Raw genomic sequence first — 22,857 nt, 5'->3', positions numbered from 1 at the left:
ATAACATGTTAACTATTGTATGCATTGGTTGTACAGGAATGATGAATCTATCAGACGAATAAGAGTAGCTGATATGATTGACTAACAGTTCCGTAGGGGTGGGAAACATACATTCTGCTAAACATTAAATGGTAAAAATGTTACTTATGTTACATAGGAGATGAGGTTGAAAAAAAGACATGCGTCCCATCAATTTCAACCTATGCTACATTTAGACAACAGATACTTTATCCTATATCTATACTTACTTATTGATCCAGAGGAAGGCAAACAGAAAACCCCAGTGACATACCATCCAATGATAGCTCATAAGGGGGAAATAAATTCCTTCCCGACTTCAAGAATTGGCAATCGGATTAATCCCTGGATCAACATCCTTCCCATGTTTACTTATTTGGTATATCCTTGTATACCTTTCCTTTCTAAAAAAAGATGTACAACTTTTTTTTTTATAACAAATCTATTGTATCTGCCATCACAGTCTCCATGGGTAATGAATTCCACATTGTAACTGCCCTTACTGTAAAGAACTCTTTCCTTTGTTGCTGGTGAAATCTCCTTTCCTCCAACCTTAAGGGACGGCCTAGAGTCCTTTGTACGGTCCTTGGGATAAATAGTTCTTTTAAAAGCTCCTTGTACTGTCCCCAAGTATATTTGTATATAGTTATCATATCCCAACTTAGACGCCTCTTTTCTAATGTAAATACATCCAATTTCGCTAGCTTCTCCTCATAAATTAGATTGCCCATCCCCTTTATTAATTTGGTGGCTCTTCTCTGCACTCTCGTTCCATAATGTCTTTTCTAAGGAGTGGTGACTAAAATTGTACACCATATTCAAGGTGTGGTCTTACTAGTGCTTTATAAAAGGGGCATAATTATGTTTACTTCCCTTCCATCCATTTCCCATTTAATGCAATATAAGATCTAGTTTGCCTTTGCCGCTACTGCCTGACTTTGGGCACTATTGTTTAGCCTGCTGTCTACAAGCACTCTTAAATCCTTCTCCATCAAGGATCCCCCAATTTATCCCCATTTAATTGGTCATTTGCCTGTTTATTCTTTTTGCCAAATGCATAACCTTACATTTATCTATTAAACCTCATCTGCCATTTACCTGCCTAAGTTTCCTGTCCCTCCAAGTCCTTCTGGAGAGAAATTACATCCTGTTCCGATTCTACTACCTTACACAATTTAGTGTCAAAGACGGAGACTTTGCTCTCGATGCCAACTTCAAGGTCATTAATAAACACGTTAAAAAGCTGGGGTCACAGTACCGATCCCGAGGTACTCCACTCAATACCCTAGCCCAACCTGAAAAAGTTCCATTCTTGACAACCGCTATCGTTCAACCAGTTTTCGATCCAGGTGCATATATTTTTACGGAGTCCAATTTGCTTTGTTTTGTACACCAACCTCATTTGGAACCGTATCAAAAACCTTTGCAGACTAAGTAAACCACATCAACTGCATTACCCTGGTCTAAATTCCTACTTCCCTCAAAGAAACAAATAAGGTTAGTTTGGCATGATCCTTCATAAATCCATGCTGACTTAATAATTTTATTTTCCCACTAGGTATTCCTGAATATTATCCCGTATTAAACCTTTAAGTAGTTTCCCCACTATTAAAGTCAGGCTTACAGGTCTAATTCCCCGGTTATTATCTAGCTCCCTTTTAAAAAAAATAGGCACCACATCTGCTTTACGCCAATCTTGTGTTACTGTGGAAATGGAGTCCTTGAATATTAAATGTAATTGTTTGGCTATTACTGAATTTAACTCCTTGAGAACTCTTGGATGTATGCCATTGGAGCCAGGTGCCTTATTTACGTTATTTTTTTCGTTATGGGGTGATTGAATGTTGCCAAGAATAGCAGATACCAAATTGTTAAATTATATTTTTACCAGCTATGTGAGACTACTCCTGTAAAACAGCACTGGCCACACATGCAGCTGCATGAATACCAAATCCAATGTACAGCCAGCATTAATCAGTTGGTATTGAACCGGTTTGGAAATTTCTAATGTCAATAGAGGCTTCTTGAAGCTGCAATCGCAGTTGTCCAGACGATCTAACTGGGGGTTTCGTTACCAAACCTAAAATGTGAATGGCAAAAGTACGGTGGCTCTCATTTTTGGGGGAAAAAGTTGAATTTCTTAGGGATCTCTGCATGGGGAATTGTTTGTCAATCAATTGCTTTTGTTAACCGTGTCCCCACCCTGTTCCTATCTGAGAACCAATAAAGATGGCATCAGTGCCAGCCGAACGAGGGCCATCCCATAAGAGGATCCCCACCAGTCCTGAAGATCTCTTTTTTTTTGTGCCGGTTCTCACAAACCTGGCCACAAGGGTCACCAACAAAGTTGAGACGTCATCCGAATACATCTCAGCTTTTCTATTTACAAGGCCGAGTCTTGATCCGAGCGGCCATATTGCTCACCCGAGATTCTTCATTTCTAAAATGTTTTACCAGGAAGTAATACATTGAGAGTCACCTCTCTGTTTCATGTATGTCCTGGGCACAGATTGTCAGCTGGATCCCCATTTTGAACAGGTGCGCCGCTTTTGAACCAGAGAGGACCTCCCGATTCAGGCAAGAGTAAAACATTTTTTTTTATCTTTAAATCAGGAAATGCTCCTTTAAAAATGGGAGAGGTTGGAAGGGGGCAGAAAGGGATGTCCAACTGTACAAGCACTCCCTAAACACTGACATCACGCAAAAGGGAGCAGCTAGAGGAAACAAAACCCCTCCCAAGGCTAACCTTAAACATTATTATTTAAATACTTTGTTGTCAGATTTGGGTACAAAAAAATAATAATAAAAGCTTCAGGACCCAGCTTAAACATTTCACTGAAATTGTCTCCCTTTGGTTCTTGGAGGGATGGCCTATTTAAAGTGTTGTAACCTAAATGCATCATTCTGCTTCCACACCCAACTGTGCCCCTACTCCACATATCCAGCCTTTCCTGCTGTCACCATCCAGGTGTGTTACATGTATCGGTATGTGCGGTCACTGTCCAGGCGTGTTACATGTATCAGTATGTGCTGTCACCATCCAGGCGTGTTACATGTATCGGTATGTGCGGTCACTGTCCAGACGTGTTACCGATACATGTATGTGCTGTCACCATCCAGGTGTGTTACATGTATCAGTATGTGCAGTCACCGTCCAGGCGTTTTACATGTATCAGATGTGTCCAATGATGACCATATATCATTTGTTTATAGGATTATTCTTGGTTGATCTGTATTTGGCACTGTGGTCTCCTCGAGGTCACACCTTTTGGTACTGTGCATGTTACTCGGAACCATTTAAAATTCATACTTAATGTACCCACATTATAAACACGGTAACATTTCTGTACATGGAATAATACTTTTTTGGTAATACAGGAATACAATTTAATGATTTAATCTGCGTTTTGTTTTTTTTTCTTACAAGTTTTTTTTTTTGTACAAGTTTAAGCAAGAAATATAGAACATTCAACCGATTGAGGAAAAAAGTTAAATACATCAATAGAATTAACAAAAAAAACAAAATAATAAACCTCTTACAATTTGTCTTAATCAATTAACCAGGTTACATACCTTTCACAATAAAATACATGTTTAGCTGTTACAATACAGTTTAAAGGAACATACAGGAATTTGTTATAAAATATTTTTTTTTTTATATCTCTTTTTTTCATTCATTCACTGCTAGAGGGATCTGCATATTATTCCTCTATCATGAGTGCAATTACAGGACCCTTCAGCAGTGAAACCTCTAACTTTACAACCTACTTAATCAAAGCTACACACACATTTTTGAGTACAAGACTAAAAAGGCACCAACAGTACAAAGCAAGAACAAAGCCATTTTAGTAAATCTGTTAAGAGTGCTTTTATATGGACAACACAAAAGGCAACAACAGGGGAAAAAAAGTTCACCAGTTCTGACCATTGGTTGCATTTTCAAACATTCTCAATTTGTAGTTTTAAATAATCTGAATATTTTAGAGTATAGATGCAGAATGCTATCCACCTGTTGCAAACGTCCCTTTTAGTAACACCAGGAATTAGTCAATAAATGTATGCACATAACTGAGTGCAGGCAACCGGATTGGTATTTAACTGGTTAAAACGAGGAACATCTTCGTTTTATTTTGCTTGGGAACAGAGCATACCTGAAGGCAGTAGGTGAAGTGCAGTTCAGTAGTGGGAATGCCTCCATAAGGGAGGGGGGGGGGGGGGGGAGAAATAAAGCAGGTGATTTGGCCGTTAACGGACGTTCCTGTAAAATGTATCGCACGAGCACTGCAATACTCAAACCTGAATAAAATTGCTTTCATTCCAGTTTTTCACTGCTCCACTTCCAAAAATAAAGGGCAGAGTCAGAAAATCTACAAAGCATACCCGCACTATTCTCTCAGACCAGGAATTTATGATTAACCAGGAAGCAAACCCCCCCAATTCCTCATATCCATTTACTGCCACTGGAGGCCATGCTAGGTTCAAACAGAGGAGAATTGCAGGGGTACTTGGAGCCCAGCTAGCAGACTTGGTGTTTTTGCAAGTCTTTTACCTGACAGGGGGACCCCCACCCCCACCTGTGAATCAGAAATTCCATCTCCAAAAGCCAGTGTTCAGCAGGGCATGAGCTATATGTATTTATTAGACTTCTTTTCAGATTTAAATATGGCTTCTGCTTCCCCTGATGCAGCCTGTGATAAAATGATCCATGTGATTGAGGAGAATGCCAGAGGGGGGGGGGGGGGGGGGGAGAGAAAAGTAAATGTGAAATAATTCATCGTGCATAGATTTTTGTTGTGTGTGGGATTTTTTGCGCGCCTCCCCATGTGAGGTACAGCCTCGTGTGATTTCACAAGCAGAATGTTGTATATAAATGTGTGGGAATCAATCTTCTGCAGGCAAAAGGAAGGTCCCAGAGCCCAAGAAATCTGCAAGCTCAGTAACAGTCTACAATTAACATCTTTGCGACCGGCCATGTGGTTTGTGATGGGATTGGAAAATATGGCGCCCTGTCGCCCGGGCCACCCTAAATGTTTGAGATGTAAACAAGGACTTGCAACGTCAAGAAAAAAATGGCTAATTTAAACGGCGGCGCTGTTCCCTCTGCGTAAACGTTCTATTAGACAGGAATTAATGGGGCAATGATTATGCAGGGACAATGCACAGATGGCAAATAAAGTATCCATAGTCTATGCTTTTGACTTTCTGATGCAGGGTCTGAGAAGGAGTGATTGGTAGGTTCCTTGGCAGTAAAGCATGAGGAGTGGTTCCCTCCAACACTTAAGGGGCTTAATAAAGTCTTAGGAAAGGCGAGGGATACTGGCCCTAGGTGTCCAGTTTGCTCTTGACCACAAAGCAGAGCAACCAACGCTCAGGCACAGCAGAAATGTGTTAACGTCCGTGTGTCACCACCTGGCAGATGAAGCAGATCTGGTAGAAAATGAAAGCTTGCTTAGGTGCAGTTTACAAAAGCTAAATCTGGTAAATCCTTGGCAAACACGTGTGTGTGTGTCTGCTCTGTCACACCGCTGAGGGGTTCACCGGATAACTCATTACTCAACACAAAATGATCACCTGGTAAACCCAGTCACTAAATTACCGCAAAACGTATATTTATTTTTTTTTACATTGAGAAATCCCACATCACAGGACAACAAAAATTGTCCATCTAAGCAGGGGGAAATAACAATAAAAAAAAAAATCTGTAGGTTCATGAGGAGACTATTTCAATTTATTTTCATCAATTACAAGTGCATTTTTTTTTTTGTTCATGTTTCTAGGATGTTTTTAGACAGGTTGTTATAATTGCGGCCAGAATTAGCAGAAAGACAAGAGAAAGAAATTAAAGGATTAAAAAAAAAAAAAAAAAAAAAGAGGCCGTTTCATCCTCATGTACGTTACATGATACCATTTCAGTTGAACACAATTCAGAGGTAACAAATCTTACTTTTATCATCAAAAAGGCGTGTGGCACTTAGACATTCATCTTTGCACAGAAAAGCTTTAACAGTCACGCGAGGACACGGTCATTTAAACAAGGCAAATCTTTCACCAGAGAGCAGTGGAGGGTGGGGAGGGAGGATGAGGCCATACTGGGACATAATATCTAGTAAAACTCCACATTTTACAATTCCGGGAACAAATTCTTGCAAAGAAAGGTTTACAGTTTAAAAGAAGAAGAGATTAGTGCTAGCTTGGTTGGTTCCTTCAACATGGGTACGAAAAGGATTCCTTACATTGCAAACAGTACAGCACCGAATGTCTCACAAACGCAAAAGAAGCAGAAATTTTTACTAGAGATGTTGGTCAGCAATAAAAGAAGACCCCTCCCCCCTCCCCCAAGAGTTAGAGAAATAAACACCACCTCACCTACAGATGCAGAATCTCCATCCGGTTATTACAATTAAAAAAAAAAAAAAAGCGCCAAAACATTATTCAGTGAACTTTCCACTGCTGAAGAAAAAATACTAGCATTACATTTATTTGCAATGTGCTGCAGCCCAACCCAGCAGCGGAACCGTTCAATCCATCCAGCGCAAACTGCAACTACTGGAAAATGGTCATCAGATTTTGGTTTTTCACCTACTGTTTTTCTGCCTAATGCAATTTCAACTTCCTACAATTCTTTCATACATTAAACATGCCGACCCGTGAAGGTCGGTGCATGGCACAAATGCCCCAAGTCACGGTTCTGTGGGTGCCAGGTATACTGCAGCAGTTTTATCATTAAAATAAAAATGCTATGGTTTGATTGCTGTATGCGTGTACATAGAGATTTAAATATGAAGGGCATCGTTACAATTTTAACCTTGCAGGGTCACTCAAGCACTGAAGAGGTTAAAATAAGCTGGATAAGTGCTTGAGAAATCCAGTAACCGTATTATATTATCTCTTTATCAAAATGATAAGGTTTCCCACTGCAGCTGTTTAAAAGGATATGTGCAAGTAAATGGGGCTTTTTCCATTGTTTTAAAGTGCCCAGAGAAGTTACTCTCCCAAATAATAAAAAACAAAACAAAAAAACAATGCCAGTGACCACAGTGATCAGCAACATGTGGTTCGATACGATATGTAAAGCCCGTGAAAGTCAGGACGCTGTTTGCCCAGATAAAGGGAAAGAAAACCACTGCATCTTAAAAATAATAATAATAATTCAAATGAATGTACAAGCGGTTGTTAATGAAGGTCTCGGCAGTGGGTGCAGTGGCTGCCCAGCACTGCAAACAGGGCTTTACACAGGTGTGTCAAGAACTGTTCTCCAGACTGAAAATTCATCAGAAGCATTAAAAAAAAAAAAGAAAGCCACAACTACCAGGAACCACCCTCCTTAATGGCCCAAAGGAGTTAGACTGGACAAGCTGAGATGGGTCACAGGACATGGCCAAGGAGGAAGAACACCGGTGTCAGAGCGTACGAAGTCCTCCACATCCTCTCCCTTAAACAGAGAAAAAAAACAAACAAAACAATCACATTTAAAAGGATCAGAGAGTTTCTGCTTCATTTGAAACGGACCATGGGAACAAACAGCTACTCAAGGTGTGATCTCAACTTAGCACTTGCAACATTTGCCTGTATATGTCCAGAACATGCTACGATGCAAAGAGGGGGGGGGGGGAACTGCATAAAGATCTATGCCAGCTTATTCTCACTTTCTAAAGGAAGTACAAAAGGAGGACGAGGAAATATGTTGCCAAAAAAATGAGCCGTGAGGATTCTGCCCACACATTCATACTGCCACCCAATTTATTTATTTATTTATTTTTGGTGCCAAAGAACAATCCTAACAGTTGGTAAGCAGCTAGCAGTAAACAGTTTATTTTAGCTTCACATAGAATTCACAGTATGATTAACGGAATTTCTAATATGAACACGTTTTTTTTTTTTTTGCTTGAACACAACAAATGTGATCAAGCCGGGTTTGTCATCTTTAAAGCAATGGGGCCGGCCATTGTTTGACTTTTCATTAATCCAAGAGAGGCTGTAGGTCAAGGCTAGGGAAATATTAGCCATTGGACAGTAGGCAGCACAACCCAACTAAACCTGGCCACTAATGATGCTTTCTGCCAATTTCCTTTAAGGTGGCTTAAGGCAGGAAGGGGCTCAACTCCAGTCCTCAAAACTACCCCTCTCCCCCCCCCCAACAGCTCAATCAGTCCATGCTTCAGCACAAGTGGCTCAATCAGCCTCAGCACAGGTGGCTCAATCAGTGCATCTAGTACATTGCTACCTCATCCCAACGCAATCAGCTTCACCCCCTACCAAGCTGGTATAGCAATGCCCTCTTATATACCGTTACCCATAAGAGAAATTCTATTTTGAAATCCCAGGGCGAAGAATGGCAAATGCCATTTCCCATGCTACTAACTCGGTGTGCCGTGTGTGTGTGTGTGTGTGTGTGTGTGTGTGTGTGTGCAAATACAAGTCTCGGAAGGAATGCTGCCCTGTACCTGTGATCAGATTACGCTCAGTACGCCGGCTGGAATCTAGCAGTTTCTTCGAAAATGAGCTCCTTTAGGGTCTCCTTGGGCAAGTCATCCAGCTCCATTTCAAATTTAAAGGGGGCTTCAGCTACGGGCTTAACAACAGAGAATTCATTGTACCCGACATTTCCACTTGAAACATCCCAATATAGAACATAAAGCATCAAAGAATTATAGGCAGAAAACTAAAGGCGACTTGCTTTTAAAAATAGTTATCCCTTTCAGAATACAAAAACACAACAACTTGTAAATCGATATGAAAGCTTCACAGTCCCGAGTCAGAATAGTCATTTTATTTTTAATGCATCTTCTCAAAACATCTATTGCAGGGTTGGGCAACTCCAGTCCTCAAGGGCCACCAACAGGTCAGGTTTTCAGGATATCCCTGTTTCTGAACAGGTGGCTCAACCGAAGACTGATCAACCTGTGCTGAAACAGGGAAATCCAGAAAACCTGACCTGTTGGTGGCCCTTGAGGACTGGCGTTGCCTGCCCCATATCTATGGTGTATGGAGCCTTTAAATGTTTTGGCCGCACTCCTTGCAAACGTGCATTAAATGCTGACTTGAACAAACTGGTCCACACTGAAACGGCTGAGTAATGTCACTAGAACACATTCCCCCCACAGCCAAGATTATATAGTTTTTCTGGAAGCCATAACAAAGATATAGCAACAAGATTTATTGTTTTCTTCACATTTGACATGCAAAATATATTAGGTGTGTTAAGATCGTCATTAATATGCTACTGTGGTTAATACCATAAAGCCAGGAGAAGCCTGCTGTGCATCAATGCTCGTGTTTTTAACTAATCATGCGTCTGAAATACTGTCCTAAAAACAAATAACAGGCTCTAAACCAAGGGGTGGGCAACACCAGCCCCCTCAAGGGCCACCAACAGGCCTGGTTTTCAGGACCTCTGCTTCAGCACAGGTGGTGCAGTCAAAGACTGAGCCACCTGTGCTGAAGCAGGGATATCCTGACCTGATGGTGGCCCTTGAGGACTGGAGATGCCCGCCCTGGCTCTAAACCACTGATGGATGTGTCTAGTTTCTCTCCAATGTAACAATATATGACGTGTGTGTATGTGTGTGTGTATATGTGTGTGTATATGTGTGTATGTGTGTATGTGTGTATGTGTGTGTGTGTGTATGTGTGTGTGTGTGTATGTGTGTGTGTGTGTGTGTGTGTGTGTGTGTGTGTGTGTGTGTGTGTGTGTGTGTGTGTGTGTGTGTGTGTGTGTGTGTGTGTGTGTGTGTGTGTGTGTGTGTGTGTGTGTGTGTGTATGTATATATATATGAAAGCTCTTCCGGTTACCTCATCACTTGGGTCATAATACTGTTCCAGATAAGGGTGGGCCAAAGCGGCTTCTACTTCAATTCTTTTATGGGGGTTGAAGGTCAGCATCTTGTCCAACAAATCAAGGGCTGTAAAGAAAAAGTAAATGGTGGATTCGTGGCTTATCTTAAAAATAAAAAAATAAATGAAATATGGTTAACTAGAGCAGGTGTTCTTAACTCCAGTCCAAAAGAACCCCCCTCCCCCCAACAGGTCAGGTTAAGGATATCCCTGCTTCAGCAAAGGTGTATCAACCAGCTCCTGCTTCAGCACAGGTGGCTCAATCTTTGACAGACACTGAGCCACCTGTGCTGAAGGTGGGTTATCCTTAAAACCTGGCCTGTGCTGAGGTGGGGGGTGGCTGGTGTGGGTGGGGCTTGCGGACTGGAGCACCCCTAAACTAAAGCACATAGTGTAGACATTCGATAGGTCACTTAGGGAGAAATACGATAGAAAATAGAGATTTCAAGTAAAATATCAGACAGACTAATAGCCTAAAGTATGTGTTGAATGCCGGTGCAAGCTGCCTGTTTGTACAATTACATTTGCACTATAATGCAGCCTAGTTTTGTTTCTTCATTCTACCAGATTCTGGCAAAGACTTGATGTTTTGCTCCCAGCTGGGATGTAAACTTTGTTGCTAACTGGAAATAATGTTTTTATGAATTCCACTTCGAAGAGGTTGTTTAATTATACACAAAATAAAATGTGTATAAACAAGAGATTAAAGTTTACTGAAGGATACATCTTTAAAAAATAAAATGCTGGTTTTCCCTTGGCAAAGTATCCTTGTGATAACACTGAACACGTACTTTTTAGCAGATGATTCCTGGAGATGCCTAGAAAGAGATTATCTGCCAAGGCTAAAACATGCTGTTCTGTTATAGAAAAGTGGGGGAGAGTAACCCCTTCTGAAACGGCTCCGTACGGTGTTGCTCTGCAGGCAACGCCAGTCCTCAAGGGCCACCAACAGGTCAGGTTTTCAGGATCTCTGCTTCAGCCATAATGACCGAGTCACTGATTGAGACACGTATGCTGAAGCAGGGATATCCTTAAAACCTGACTCGCTGGTGGCCCTCGAGGACGGGACTTGCCCACCCCTGGTCTATACCAATTATAGATCGATGGCTCATGATTTTCTCCTTAAAGATGAGCCAAAAGGTTAGACCTTCAGCCCTTTAAATGACCTAAATTCACGTGTGCAGCACGGCTGCCTCAGAAACCATAGTGTTAGGCCTCGCCCATGGTGACCGCGTGCGCGGCGCAAACAAGAGGCGGCTCCTCAATGAGGCAGGCTATAGAGGGTGCGACGACGCGCGCGATTCGAGAAGACAAAACAATGCGTTTGTCGCGCGACGGCCGGGTCACGAGCGCGGCTCAGCCAATGAGGGCTCACGTGACGTCATGGCCACGCCTCCCCATCGCTGTGGATCACAGACCGCAGATCGCTTGGCCGCCAGGCGCGCAGGCACTATGGACTGAGCCTTACTTGCACCAGCTGCAAAAAAAATAACTTTTGCAAAATGAGGCATTGTACAGTATCTGGACATTTGTAGCGAAGCATAGAGGTTACCCGGGCTCATACGGACTAGTGCTGAATCACATTCTGATTTGATGTCCAGTGTATACGACTAGCAAATAAGACGGTATAAGTATTCCCTTTCGTATACCAATAGGACAAAAACTAGACTTAACTAGATTTGAAAGGCCCATAAAACTTTATCTTGTAACTGGAATATAAACAGAACCAAAATGTGACTTATTTACCAACATCTGGTACATGGAAATTGGAACTCAGGAAATGTAAACCTGGCATTAAATCGTGTCTCCACAAATCATTAAGCTCAATTAAAGCCCCCACCGCTGCCATATCACAGCCGAGCAAGTTCTATCCTCCAGTAAAGCGGAATATAGGAAGTGCCATCTAAATTTTAATTTTATTATTTCTATTTGCCACCAACCCAAAACACAGCCATATCCGAATGCCATGACAATTTTGTATGAACAGACATCACATGGTCTTCAAACTGCACTGTATCCAAAATGTAACAGACTATTTTGGCCAATGATGTCTGGACGGTTTCCCCACAGAACGATTTCCCATGAATACGGCGACTTGCACTGTGTCAGACTGCCCGTGGTTAGGCTATCCGCTGAAAGAGGCTTTGCCGGAAAGGGTTTTTAATCACTTATTAACCAGCAAATGTGCATGTCGTAAATCCTAACTAGGGCACAGCAGCAGGGTGTGCAGTCACAATAGCACCCAGAGAAAAGGTGCTATGAATTCTGTGAAAGGCAAAGTCACTTGCTCTGATGCGATGTTTGATGTACACCCTCTGTAAATCCCCCGAGACGATGGGGATGTTTTTGGAGAATGAGCTATGCTACTTTTCACTCGGTTGTTTTGTGAAGTCTAATGCAGGGGGGCTCAACTCCAGTCCTCAAGCCCCCCTCAAAAAGGTCAAGTTCAGGATTTCCCAGCTTCAGCACAGGTGGCTCAATCAGTGGCTGCTTCAGTACAGGTGGCTTAGAGGCTCGGGAGGCGTGGGGGTTAGCGAGGGTGTGGGGCGTGAGGACTGGAGTTGAGAACCCCAGGTCCAGGGGATAAAAAAAAAAAAAAACACCTTTCCGTTTGGTGTTGGTACGCACGGTTATGCAAGGGTTTGTATTTTACTTATTTCATGCAGAGTTAGTGTGAATAAACAGTCCTTGCTTGATTTTAGCCACTAACGTTTCAGACTTTGTTGTGACAATTTTGAAGCTGCTTGTTACTCAGAAGGCGAGAAAAACTGCTCTTAATAAAAGGACCCTAGTCAATATTATGGAAACATGCTCCCCGTGAAGGCAGCAGCGCCATTCAATCCTTCGCCAGCACAGGGAGGACTACTTCAGAGCAAACTGAGTAAGGGCAAGTTTACCAAGTGGTGCCGAGCTGAAAGGTGCCTGATGGACATTCATTGGAATGGGCTAGAAGGCACCACTTAATAAATATGGCCTTAATAGCGCAAATAGTGTACGTGACAAAGTAGAAAGCTTGGACGCAAACATGTCAGAGCACACACTAAGGAACAACTGTTTCTACAATACAGGCATACCCCGCATTAACGTATGCAATGGGACCGGAGCATGTATGTAAAGCACTCCCTTTTATCCCCACTTATCGATGCATGTACTGTACTGCAATCGTCATATACGTGCATAACTGATGTAAATAACGCATGTGTAACAGGCTCTATAGTCTCCCCGCTTGCGCACAGCTTCGGTACAGGTAGGGAGCCGGTATTGCTGTTCAGGACGTGCCGACAGGCGCATGCGTGAGCTGCCGTTTGCCTATTGGGCGATATGTCCGTACTCGCGACTGTACTTAAAGTGAGTGTCCTTAATCCAGGGTATGCCTGTACCTAAATTATCACGTCTGTTAGTCCTGAAATATATAAAGCACCCGCAGGACATCACTGTTTACCTTTGGGATCTGCATTTGGGAAGAGCCTATTCCATGGCACCTTATTTTTGTGTGGGAGGGAAAGCAAGTAGTTTCTGGCTTTCAAATTGATTATACAATTTAGATCCTCTTGAGAAGGCGATCCAAGTATACCTGGAAGATAAAGAGGAGAGAATACAGCTGTGCTAAAACAATCATGTGAATTTAAGTTTTATGAATGAGGGAAGCGAGTGGTGGAGGGGGAGGGGGGAAGCGAGTGGTGGAGGGGGAGGGGGGAAGCGAGTGGGGGAAGGGGGAGGGGGGAAGCGAGTGGGGGAGGGGGGAAGCGAGTGGGGGAGGGGGGAAGCGAGTGGGGGAGGGGGGAAGCGAGTGGAGGAAGGGGGAAGCGAGTGGAGGAAGGGGGGGGAAAGCGAGTGGGGGAGGGGGGGGGAAAGCGAGTGGGGGAGGGGGGGGGAAGCGAGTGGGGGAGGGGGGGAAGCGAGTGGTGGAGGGGGGGAAGCGAGTGGTGGAGGGGGGGAAGCGAGTGGTGGAGGGGGGGAAGCGAGTGGTGGAGGGGAGGGAAGCGAGTGGTGGAGGGGAGGGAAGCGAGTGGTGGGGGAGGGAAGCGAGTGGTGGAAGAGGGGGGAGGGAAGAGAGTGGTGGAGGAGGGGAGGGAAGAGAGTGGTGGAGGAGGGGGGGGGAAGAGAGTGGTGGAGGAGGGGGGGGGAAGCGAGTGGTGAAGGAGGGGGAGGGAAGCGAGTGGTGGAGGAGGGGGAGGGAAGCGAGTGGTGGAGGAGGGGGAGGGAAGCGAGTGGTGGAGGAGGGGGAGGGAAGCGAGTGGTGGAGGAGGGGGAGGGAAGCGAGTGGTGGAGGAGGGGGAGGGAAGCGAGTGGTGGAGGAGGGGGAGGGAAGCGAGTGGTGGAGGAGGGGGAGGGAAGCGAGTGGTGGAGGAGGGGGAGGGAAGCGAGTGGTGGAGGAGGGAAGCGAGTGGTGGAGGAGGGGGGAGGGAAGCGAGTGGTGGAGGAGGGGGGAGGGAAGCGAGTGGTGGAGGAGGGGGAGGGAAGCGAGTGGTGGAGGAGGGGGAGGGAAGCGAGTGGTGGAGGAGGGGGAGGGAAGCGAGTGGTGGAGGAGGGGGAGGGAAGCGAGTGGTGGAGGAGGGGGAGGGAAGCGAGTGGTGGAGGAGGGGGAGGGAAGCGAGTGGTGGAGGAAGGGGAGGGAAGCGAGTGGTGGAGGAGGGGGGGAAGCGAGTGGCGGAGGAGGGAAGCGAGTGGTGGAGGAGGGAAGCGAGTGGTGGAGGAGGAGGGGGAAGCGAGTGGTGGAGGAGGGGGAGGGAAGCGAGTGGTGGAGGAGGAGGGGGAAGCGAGTGGTGGAGGAGGGGGGAAGCGAGTGGTGGAGGGGGGAGGAAGCGAGTGGTGGAGGAGGGGGGAGGAACCTAGTGGTGGAGGGGGGGGGAAGCGAGTGGTGGAGGAGGGGGGGGAAGCGAGTGGTGGAGGAGGGGGGGGGAAGCGAGTGGTGGAGGAGGGGGGGAAGGGAGTGTAGGAGAGGGGGGGGGAAATGGAGGATCGTGAAAGTTTCTATTTTCACTTCCGTTGATTTTACCAAGGATATGGTTAAGTTGGTCAAGGTAGTGCTTTCCTGGAAATATGGGCCTGTTGGACAGCATCTCAGCCAGAATGCAGCCTACAGACCAGATATCAATCGACTTTGTATAGCCCTAAAAAGGAAGAAAATAGAAAAACTTAACTTGCACTGTATGTAATAAAAAGATCAAGCACTTTTGCACAAAAAAAAATAAATAAACCAGAACTTCACCATAATGTGGCATTGTAAGTTCACCAAAAAACAAAATACAAACCGACTGCAGTACTAATAAAAAAAACCACCAGACCTTCCAACAAACAAGTCATCCTTTCTAATGCAGAATTTAGGAGGGTCATTTTCCCACCCGGAAAATATAGTCCCCTAAATGGAAACATATCGAACAATAGCCCTTGGTCATGCAAGATACAGTAAAGGGTTAATATGTCAGAACTGCACTCCTAAGTATTTCAAACTGCTCCAGCACCAAAATACTACAAGGGATGTCAAACATGAACACTATTTACAGAAACCATGTGCTTCCGTGCCAGTGGTTAAAACTGCCTCAGAAACAGCATCAATTGACTCATATGCAGCTTGATAAGTGTCTGTGGGGGGAGGGAGGGGGGGGAGGAAGGGGAGAGAGGGGGGGGGAGGAAGGGGAGAGATAGGGGAGAGAATCTCCCCTGACAAGACATTCTGCACCTAGAACTGGTTCATAAAATAAATCCCTAATGATCTCAGGACCTTCAGTATTTCACTTTCAGGGATTTCAAGCAGATGAATGGATTTTCCCTGAGCTAGCGAAACACACAATGAATGTTTGCAAAAGCTGAAATCTTGTTTTCGGAGAGGGTTGGACTTTTACCTTAGAATTTAACATGATCTCAGGAGCTCTGTACCAGCGAGTGGCCACGTACTCTGTCAGAAACCCAGTGTGATCGTGGTCTGGGTCTGCAACACGCGCCAGTCCAAAGTCGCAGATCTGTGCACAAGGGAAGATACCAAACAAACGTGATTTCAGAAACACATGTATTTAAGCACACTTCAATTTCCAAAGGAGCGCTCCCAGTGTAAACACTGCAAAGTGCCTGGGGTGCAGAGACACCCACAGATCATGGCATGCAGATAAAATAGCCACAGGCCGCACTCCAGATGTCTTGAAAAACATGTGACGGTTTAATGTAGGATCCACGTTTCAGTCCTTCGTCAAGATATGGTTCAAGGAAGGACCGAAACATTGATCCTACAATCAAATTACTTTTTTTTCTCCAGACCTCTGGAGTGCAGACTCTTGCTATTTTATCTCAATTTAAGCTTAGCCAGAGATGTATAATGCCAACTAGCGCAGATATAGATATATAGCCAACAACCCTGCGTGGCCTTTGTGAGAATCCCCAAGGTGCAACCTTTAAAGCTTCCAAAGATGAAAGCTTAATTCCATTTATTGCTGTGGCGGTTGCTGCCCCTTGGGAGCCATCGGTGGATTTTTCTGCAATAAGCAGCGCGCCCTTTCAGGCAACAAAAACATTAAAAGCTGCGCAAGATGCTTGGGGGGGCGGGGGAGGCAGGATTAGAACCCCCAATGGCCCCAAGAAAAATTAATAGGGTGCATTACATAACGATGTAGGACAAACCAAGCCTTAAAATGTACGCCTGCATTCCCCCACCCAGCTACATGGTTCTACTATACACGTGCAAAGATCTGCGGACCTTGAGATCACAGGTGGTGTTGAGCAGCAAATTTGAAGGCTTGAGATCACGATGCAGAACGTTGGCCGAATGGATGTACTTTAAACCTCTCAGGATCTGGTAGAGGAAATAACAGATGTGGTCGTTGCTAAGGTGCTGCGTCTTGAGGAGCTTGTAAAGATCCGTCTCCATGAGGTCCTGCACAATGTAGCTGGAGTTGTCTAATGTAAGGTAGTAACGCTGGGAGAATTACCGCCTACAACTGATCTCTATGACTTTGCTCGCACTGTCAAAAATCGGCAATTAGGCACATTTCAGGCGGAGCAGAGCTTAGAATGGGTGAATCAGAATAATTTTAAGTCTAAACCACTTCGGTGCACTCTGAAATACTAGGCCAGACAATGCCCAAGCAAATACAAATTCAATGTGCATGCCCGATGACTTGATTATGTGTCAAATCACAATGGCAGTGTTACAGTTGCATTGTTTCTGACCTGTGTCAACAAAAGTTAACCGTCTCTAAAGAAAAATTAAGCGTTTTCTTGAAGTTTGAAATCCTTCAGCTATTTTTCTTCTCATGTTATGCCAAAACAGACGAATGCTATAACGTTGAATTGATCGCTCTGGGAAAAAAACAAAAACAAAAACAAATGATGTGCCTAATTCAATGTATACCCTGAATTGTGGTCAAGACTTAAATATATTTATGATTCGGATTATGTTAGGATTACACGAATATAAAAACGGCAAAGTAAAAAGGAAAAAAAAAAAGCCTTCTACAATATTTCCCAGTAAAGCAAAGGATACACATCTTTCATTTGATCGATGGATGGAGCTCTGATAATGTCATTGATTCCGATAATATTCTCATGTTTAAAGCGCAATAAGATTTTGATCTCCCTCAATGTTCTCTGACAGTATGTTTGATGCTCAAAAGGGCTGATTTTCTTGATAGCAACTCGGACTTTGTTGATGTTGTCATAAGCAGAACTGAAACAAAAAAGTAAACAAGCACTGAAATCTTTATCATGGCCACTAGAAACATACTTCCAATTAGAAGCACATTTGCAAGATATTAAATAAAAAGCTCGGGATAGTTGAAGATTGCAAAAAAATCTGTAGAGAAATGAGGAATGAGGGGGGAATAACTTGCCTTCATGCATTTTTGGGGGGGAAGGGCGGGGGGGGGGGGGGGTTTGCAACATTTCTCGGTAAGATAAATAATAGTTTCAGCACCGGGCTAAAAGTAGATCATTAAATAAATGCACTTTGACAAATACTATAAAATTAAACGAGTACAATGTAAACGTACAGGAGTTATAGAAGATAAGAAACCATGTAGTCCAACTATTAGACCTGAACAGACCCCTTTTTGTCCATGAAACGTTAGGTCTGCTAGCCAAGGTGTCAGCCGGATATAATGTAAGGGTTTTCTATCCATTTTTGCGTTCCACTGCATCCTTTTATATTATAGGGACTTCGAGTGTGGCATTTCATATACTTTAATACAGTTTTTCAAATATTGATCCCATTAGTGAAATGTTATTCTATGTGACACTTTGTCCTTGTGTATGTTATGTTGATACGGCACAGGGGGAGTGCCCCCGTAGTCTGTCATGTCACTCACAGTATTGTCCTACAGGGTTGGATGCCATTCATTGGTATTGCATTTTGTTTTACACCAGCAAAGAGACTCCCCACACGACAGCTACGAGGGCAATTTGACGGATTTGTTTAATCATTTACACAATTGTAGCGACGGGAAACAAATACGCCTTATACAGATCTTCTAACATCCATTTCAATGTCATTCCATCTCCCCAAGATGCATCACATATATATATTTTGTGCGCGCACGTATACATGTGTATATATTATATGCAAGTATAGTGTGTGTATTTATGTGTACGCATAGCTCTCTGATATTCTTGTAATCCAGGGGGAGCAGTGGAGACAGGATCCACCAGATGGTTTCAGCTGGTTATCAGTATCATTTTTTATTATTGCACGTGTATATCACAACACATATTTTATTAATTATATACTGTAGTTAGTGCCTTTTGTCACTATCGCGCATTCATTCCGTACGCGTCTCTCTTCACAAACGATTTCATTGGATGGAGCTTATTCGCTATACTACAGACCATATATTAAACTTTGGTGTGTATTAAGTTCTTTATAGAGTTAAATTTAATTTCTGTTTTTACCGCCCTTTAGAACCCTTCATGGACTGGTTAGTGAATGCTTAACTTCATACTTCCTGTTCTTGAGAAAAGATAGCCACTTCCGGCTATACACTAAGTATATTTTCTGCCAGTCTTACATTATACATTCTGCCTCGGTGAGAACAAAAACAGAATAGCGAAATATTTGAGCAGAGCAAACCTAAACAATACACTTATGACCTTGCTTAAAGCCCTAGAATTTTGCATTGCTGAAATGGCTATTTGGAACGTTTTCTTTGTAGAGCTGCATTAATCTCCAGACGTGCCCTTGGATTTCAGTTACTATAACAACAAGGCAACATATGAGCAGAATATTTTACTTGATAAGTCAACGTTCTTCCAAATAAACACAAGTACACATCTATGAAATTTTTTAACTTCCTGACGTACCATAAATCTAAAAAAAAAAAAATAAAGTTATACAGTAAGTACTTAACGATGCCTATTGTTTGCAGTTATGACATTGTGGGGCAAAACACATAATTAAACCAATTACTTTCGGTGAATAGCGCCGACACTAGACCATATTAAGGGATTTACCGTGGCGAGGAAAAAAAAAAAAAAAAAAAAGTTTGTGAACCCCTAAGAATTTTCACATATTTCACACCTAAAATTTTATTAGATCTTAATCCAAGTCCTAATAATAGATAAAGATAACTTGATCAAACAAGTTATACAGAAACATACCTTTTCAACATCTCTCCACACATGATTAAACATTCAATATCCATGTGTGAAAATGTATTTGAATCTTAAGATTCCGTACCTGGTCACTCCCTTGAGCAGCAATATCATCAACTAAGCGTTTCCTGTAACTTGCTAGTCAGTTGCTCACATTGGTTGAGGAATTTTTACCTATTCCTTACAGAACTGCTTCAACTCAATGACTAACTTGCATGGATAGCTCACTTCAGGTCCTGCCACAACATTTCAATGGGGTTTAGGCCCGAATTTTGACTAGGCCATTCAAAAAACACAGAATTTCTTCTGCAGCCATTCTTTTGTAGATCTGATTGTATGTTTAGGATCATTGTCTTGCTGCATGACCCACTTTCGTTTCAGCTCACAGACGGATGGCCTGACAATCCCCTCTAAAGTTTTCTGATACAATGCAGAAACCATGGTTGTGTCAATGATTGCAAGTCGTCCAGGTCTTAAGGGAGCAAAGCAGCCCCAACCCATCTCACACCCACCATCATGCTTGACAGTTGGAATGAGGTTCTTCTTTTAGAACACAGTGTTTGGGTTTTTTCGCCAAACAACTTCTCCCGTTGACTCGTCTGGCCAGAGAACATTGTTCCAGAAGTCATGGATCATCTATGTGCTCTTTGGTGCTCTTCAGACGGGCAGCAATGTTTTGTTTTTAGAGCGCAGTGGTTTCCTCCTGGTTATCCTTCCATGAACACCATTCTTGTTCAGTCTTTTTCTGATAGTTGAGTCAAGGACACTCATTAGCCAAGGTGAGAGTGGCCTGCAGATCCTTGTACGGTGAAGACCAAACTCTCAACTTTTTTTATTATCTAGGGTGGGGCCTCCCAAACTCACCCCATAAGATCTACCTAATTATTTAAACACCTGATTTCTAATTATCCCCTTTAATTTAGCTGATAAAACCCGGGTTTCTCTTATTTTTGAACATACACTCTTAATTACTCATTGTTTGTCTAATTCATACATAATTTTGTTTTGAAAGACATGGAATTGGTTAATATAAACCTTAATGGATATTTAGGTAGAGACTAGTTTTGATTCAAGAAGGTTATCATGGAAAACTATGGTATTTCCACAATCATTGCGGTTCACAAACGTTTTCTCGCCACTGTTCATTATACCAGTGAATTTTCACCATCAGAAAATCAGTGCTACTTTGTCAATAGTACAAGTTAAACAAACTGCAATATTGCATTGGTCATATACATGCATAACTATTTTCTAATACAAAAGGATCTAGTCACGTTTTGTTCATGCAAATATTTGTAAAATTATTTATTCCGATTACTCCGTCTCCCTGCCATGACGTGAGGTGGGAGTTTGGGTTGCCATAGAAACAAAGCTGTACTTCTGTTTACGTGATTGATTGGTATCCACAAGGCGACATGAGACAAAAGGACTTTAAAAAAAAAAAAAAAAAGACAAAAACACAGCTGGCAATGTCTCAAAATAAATAAATACAAGCCAAAGCAAATATTTCTAGTAAAAACATTTTACCAAGAGGGTGGTTGAAAGACTATACTGAAGACCGGTGTATAGAAATAAGTGCAAATGAACATCCTCTCATATCAGAGATTCTCTGGAATTCTATTTGTGCTTAACCATAGTGCTGCCAGTGTCAACAGCATCAAATAGAAAAAAGCAATCAAGGGCTCACAACAGATTTTGGTACCGAAGATGGGGGGGGGGGAGGGGGAGAAACCCTGATTCACGAAGCTCAAACCTGTGCATACCACTTGTCCTTGAAGTATATATTGAAGCAAACAAGTTCACTGTGCCGTGGTTAAATATATTTTCTGTGCTTGCCATATCTTTCTTAGGCTACGGCCCCAGTCCTGCCTGCCGGCACTTGCAGAGACTACAGCCGCGATCAGCGGTCTATAGGGGAGATCTCGGGGGAGTGCGGCGCGGCCATGACGGGGCATATCTGCCCTGCCATTGGCTGCGTGCCGACTACGTGACCTCGTCGTGGCACGTGAAGAACAAGAATTTTGCGTATGCATCACAGCGCTTTGCGCGCCCACACACCGCCACTGGAGCCTCAGCCGCCGTGACCACCAAGGACTTAGCCTTACGGTCCGAGGCTCACTAGGCACTTGTTGCCAGCAACATGGAACAGAGCTGTTATTTTATGTTCCTGCCGATGGTCTGCATTTAAAATCGTATAAAAATAAATGTGTCAGACGGCTGACTTTTCAGTAAGCAGACAGGTTTTATATTTTTAAGCACAGAAGACAGAACAGTCTGTACACACACACACACACACACACACACAGTTGTGGAGGAAGGCAATGATGTGCAGACCACTTTGTACAATAGATCGCTCTACTTCACAATGTTGAACTGTTGAAATATAACAGAAAAAAGCAACTTCGGGAAAAAAAAATCAAAACATTCCAGGGAGTATTTGTTGGTGCAAAGAGGTATTTATTTACCTTTTGCTTCTGACTGGGAGAGAAAAAGGCTGAGAAATATATAAAGTGTGGATACAAACCAAGTTGTAGCTCATTTATAGCTACAATCTCACTCCCTGCACAGAATAGAATGAATTTTGTACCTCCCAATCCAAAATGTATCACTGCTAACCAGAAATACATTTAAAACGTGAGGGGTTGTACCTTTGAAGTACACACACACACAATAAAATAAGAAATACCAGCAAATGTATCACCCGCGATAAATAACAATCCTGAAAGATGCGTCAATCATCAAATAAAAAAGCCTTGCCTAATATGTAGCATTTTAAAGAAACAGAAGCCAGAACAGAGCACACAAACCAAAGCCCTTCGAGGAAATAGTTTAAGCTCCTCCTAAACCCCGCTGTCAAGTAAATACAGCAATGACACTTGGGACCATAACATTTCAGTATACAATGCAAATGCACGAGGATAGTGTAGCTGTTCTAACAAGGCAGTAGTAACAAACCAACCCTAAGAAAATTAGTAATAGCAGCTTTGGTCTCCTTACTCCAGATGCACTTCACCTGCCTGACTTGCACTTTTAATAGATGTACAGTACCCTTACGCCTACTGTGTCCGATTCTCACAATACATCACCCGTACTGTAAGCAATCCAGGGTCTCCCTTTAAATGTTATCAGTTACTTTGCTCCCCTTATCCCAATATTTGTACTTTAGTTTCCTGTACAGTAATTTTGTAAAGCACTGCGTATGCTGTTGGCGCTATATACAAAATAAATATATTTTATGATCGCGATATTTCTGCTGCTCTGGTTGTGCTCCGTTTTTCACTCTGCTGCTACTGGATCTTCACACAGCGGACGCTGCACACCTTAAATCTGCCTGCTACCTGTTGTACACACTCTCTGAGGCCCGGCAGATTCAAGGTGTGCAGCGTCTGCTGTGTGTGAAGATCCAGTAGCAGCGGAGTGAAAAACGGA

The 22,857-nt window shown here is 43.1% G+C and overlaps 1 protein-coding gene across 1 annotated transcript in view; it reads right to left on the bottom strand.

The window, feature by feature from the left end:
• Positions 1–3,629: 3,629 nt before the first annotated feature.
• MAPK1 (mitogen-activated protein kinase 1) overlaps positions 3,630–22,857 on the bottom strand; it is a 28,764-nt gene continuing 9,536 nt past the window's right edge. Inside the window, exons 2-9 of the mRNA XM_075568533.1 lie at positions 17,330–17,512; positions 16,544–16,733; positions 15,699–15,815; positions 14,852–14,966; positions 13,295–13,426; positions 9,811–9,920; positions 8,463–8,590; positions 3,630–7,450 (exon numbers count right to left, since the gene is read on the bottom strand). Of these exons, the coding sequence (XP_075424648.1) occupies positions 8,480–8,590; positions 9,811–9,920; positions 13,295–13,426; positions 14,852–14,966; positions 15,699–15,815; positions 16,544–16,733; positions 17,330–17,512 (958 nt within the window). The 3' untranslated portion in view covers positions 3,630–7,450; positions 8,463–8,479. The remainder of the gene's footprint in view (positions 7,451–8,462; positions 8,591–9,810; positions 9,921–13,294; positions 13,427–14,851; positions 14,967–15,698; positions 15,816–16,543; positions 16,734–17,329; positions 17,513–22,857) is intronic.

The sequence above is a fragment of the Ascaphus truei genome, chromosome 13 (genome assembly GCF_040206685.1).
Source record: "Ascaphus truei isolate aAscTru1 chromosome 13, aAscTru1.hap1, whole genome shotgun sequence".
NCBI lineage: Eukaryota > Metazoa > Chordata > Amphibia > Anura > Ascaphidae > Ascaphus > Ascaphus truei.
This window is presented reverse-complemented; position numbering and strand designations above follow the sequence as displayed.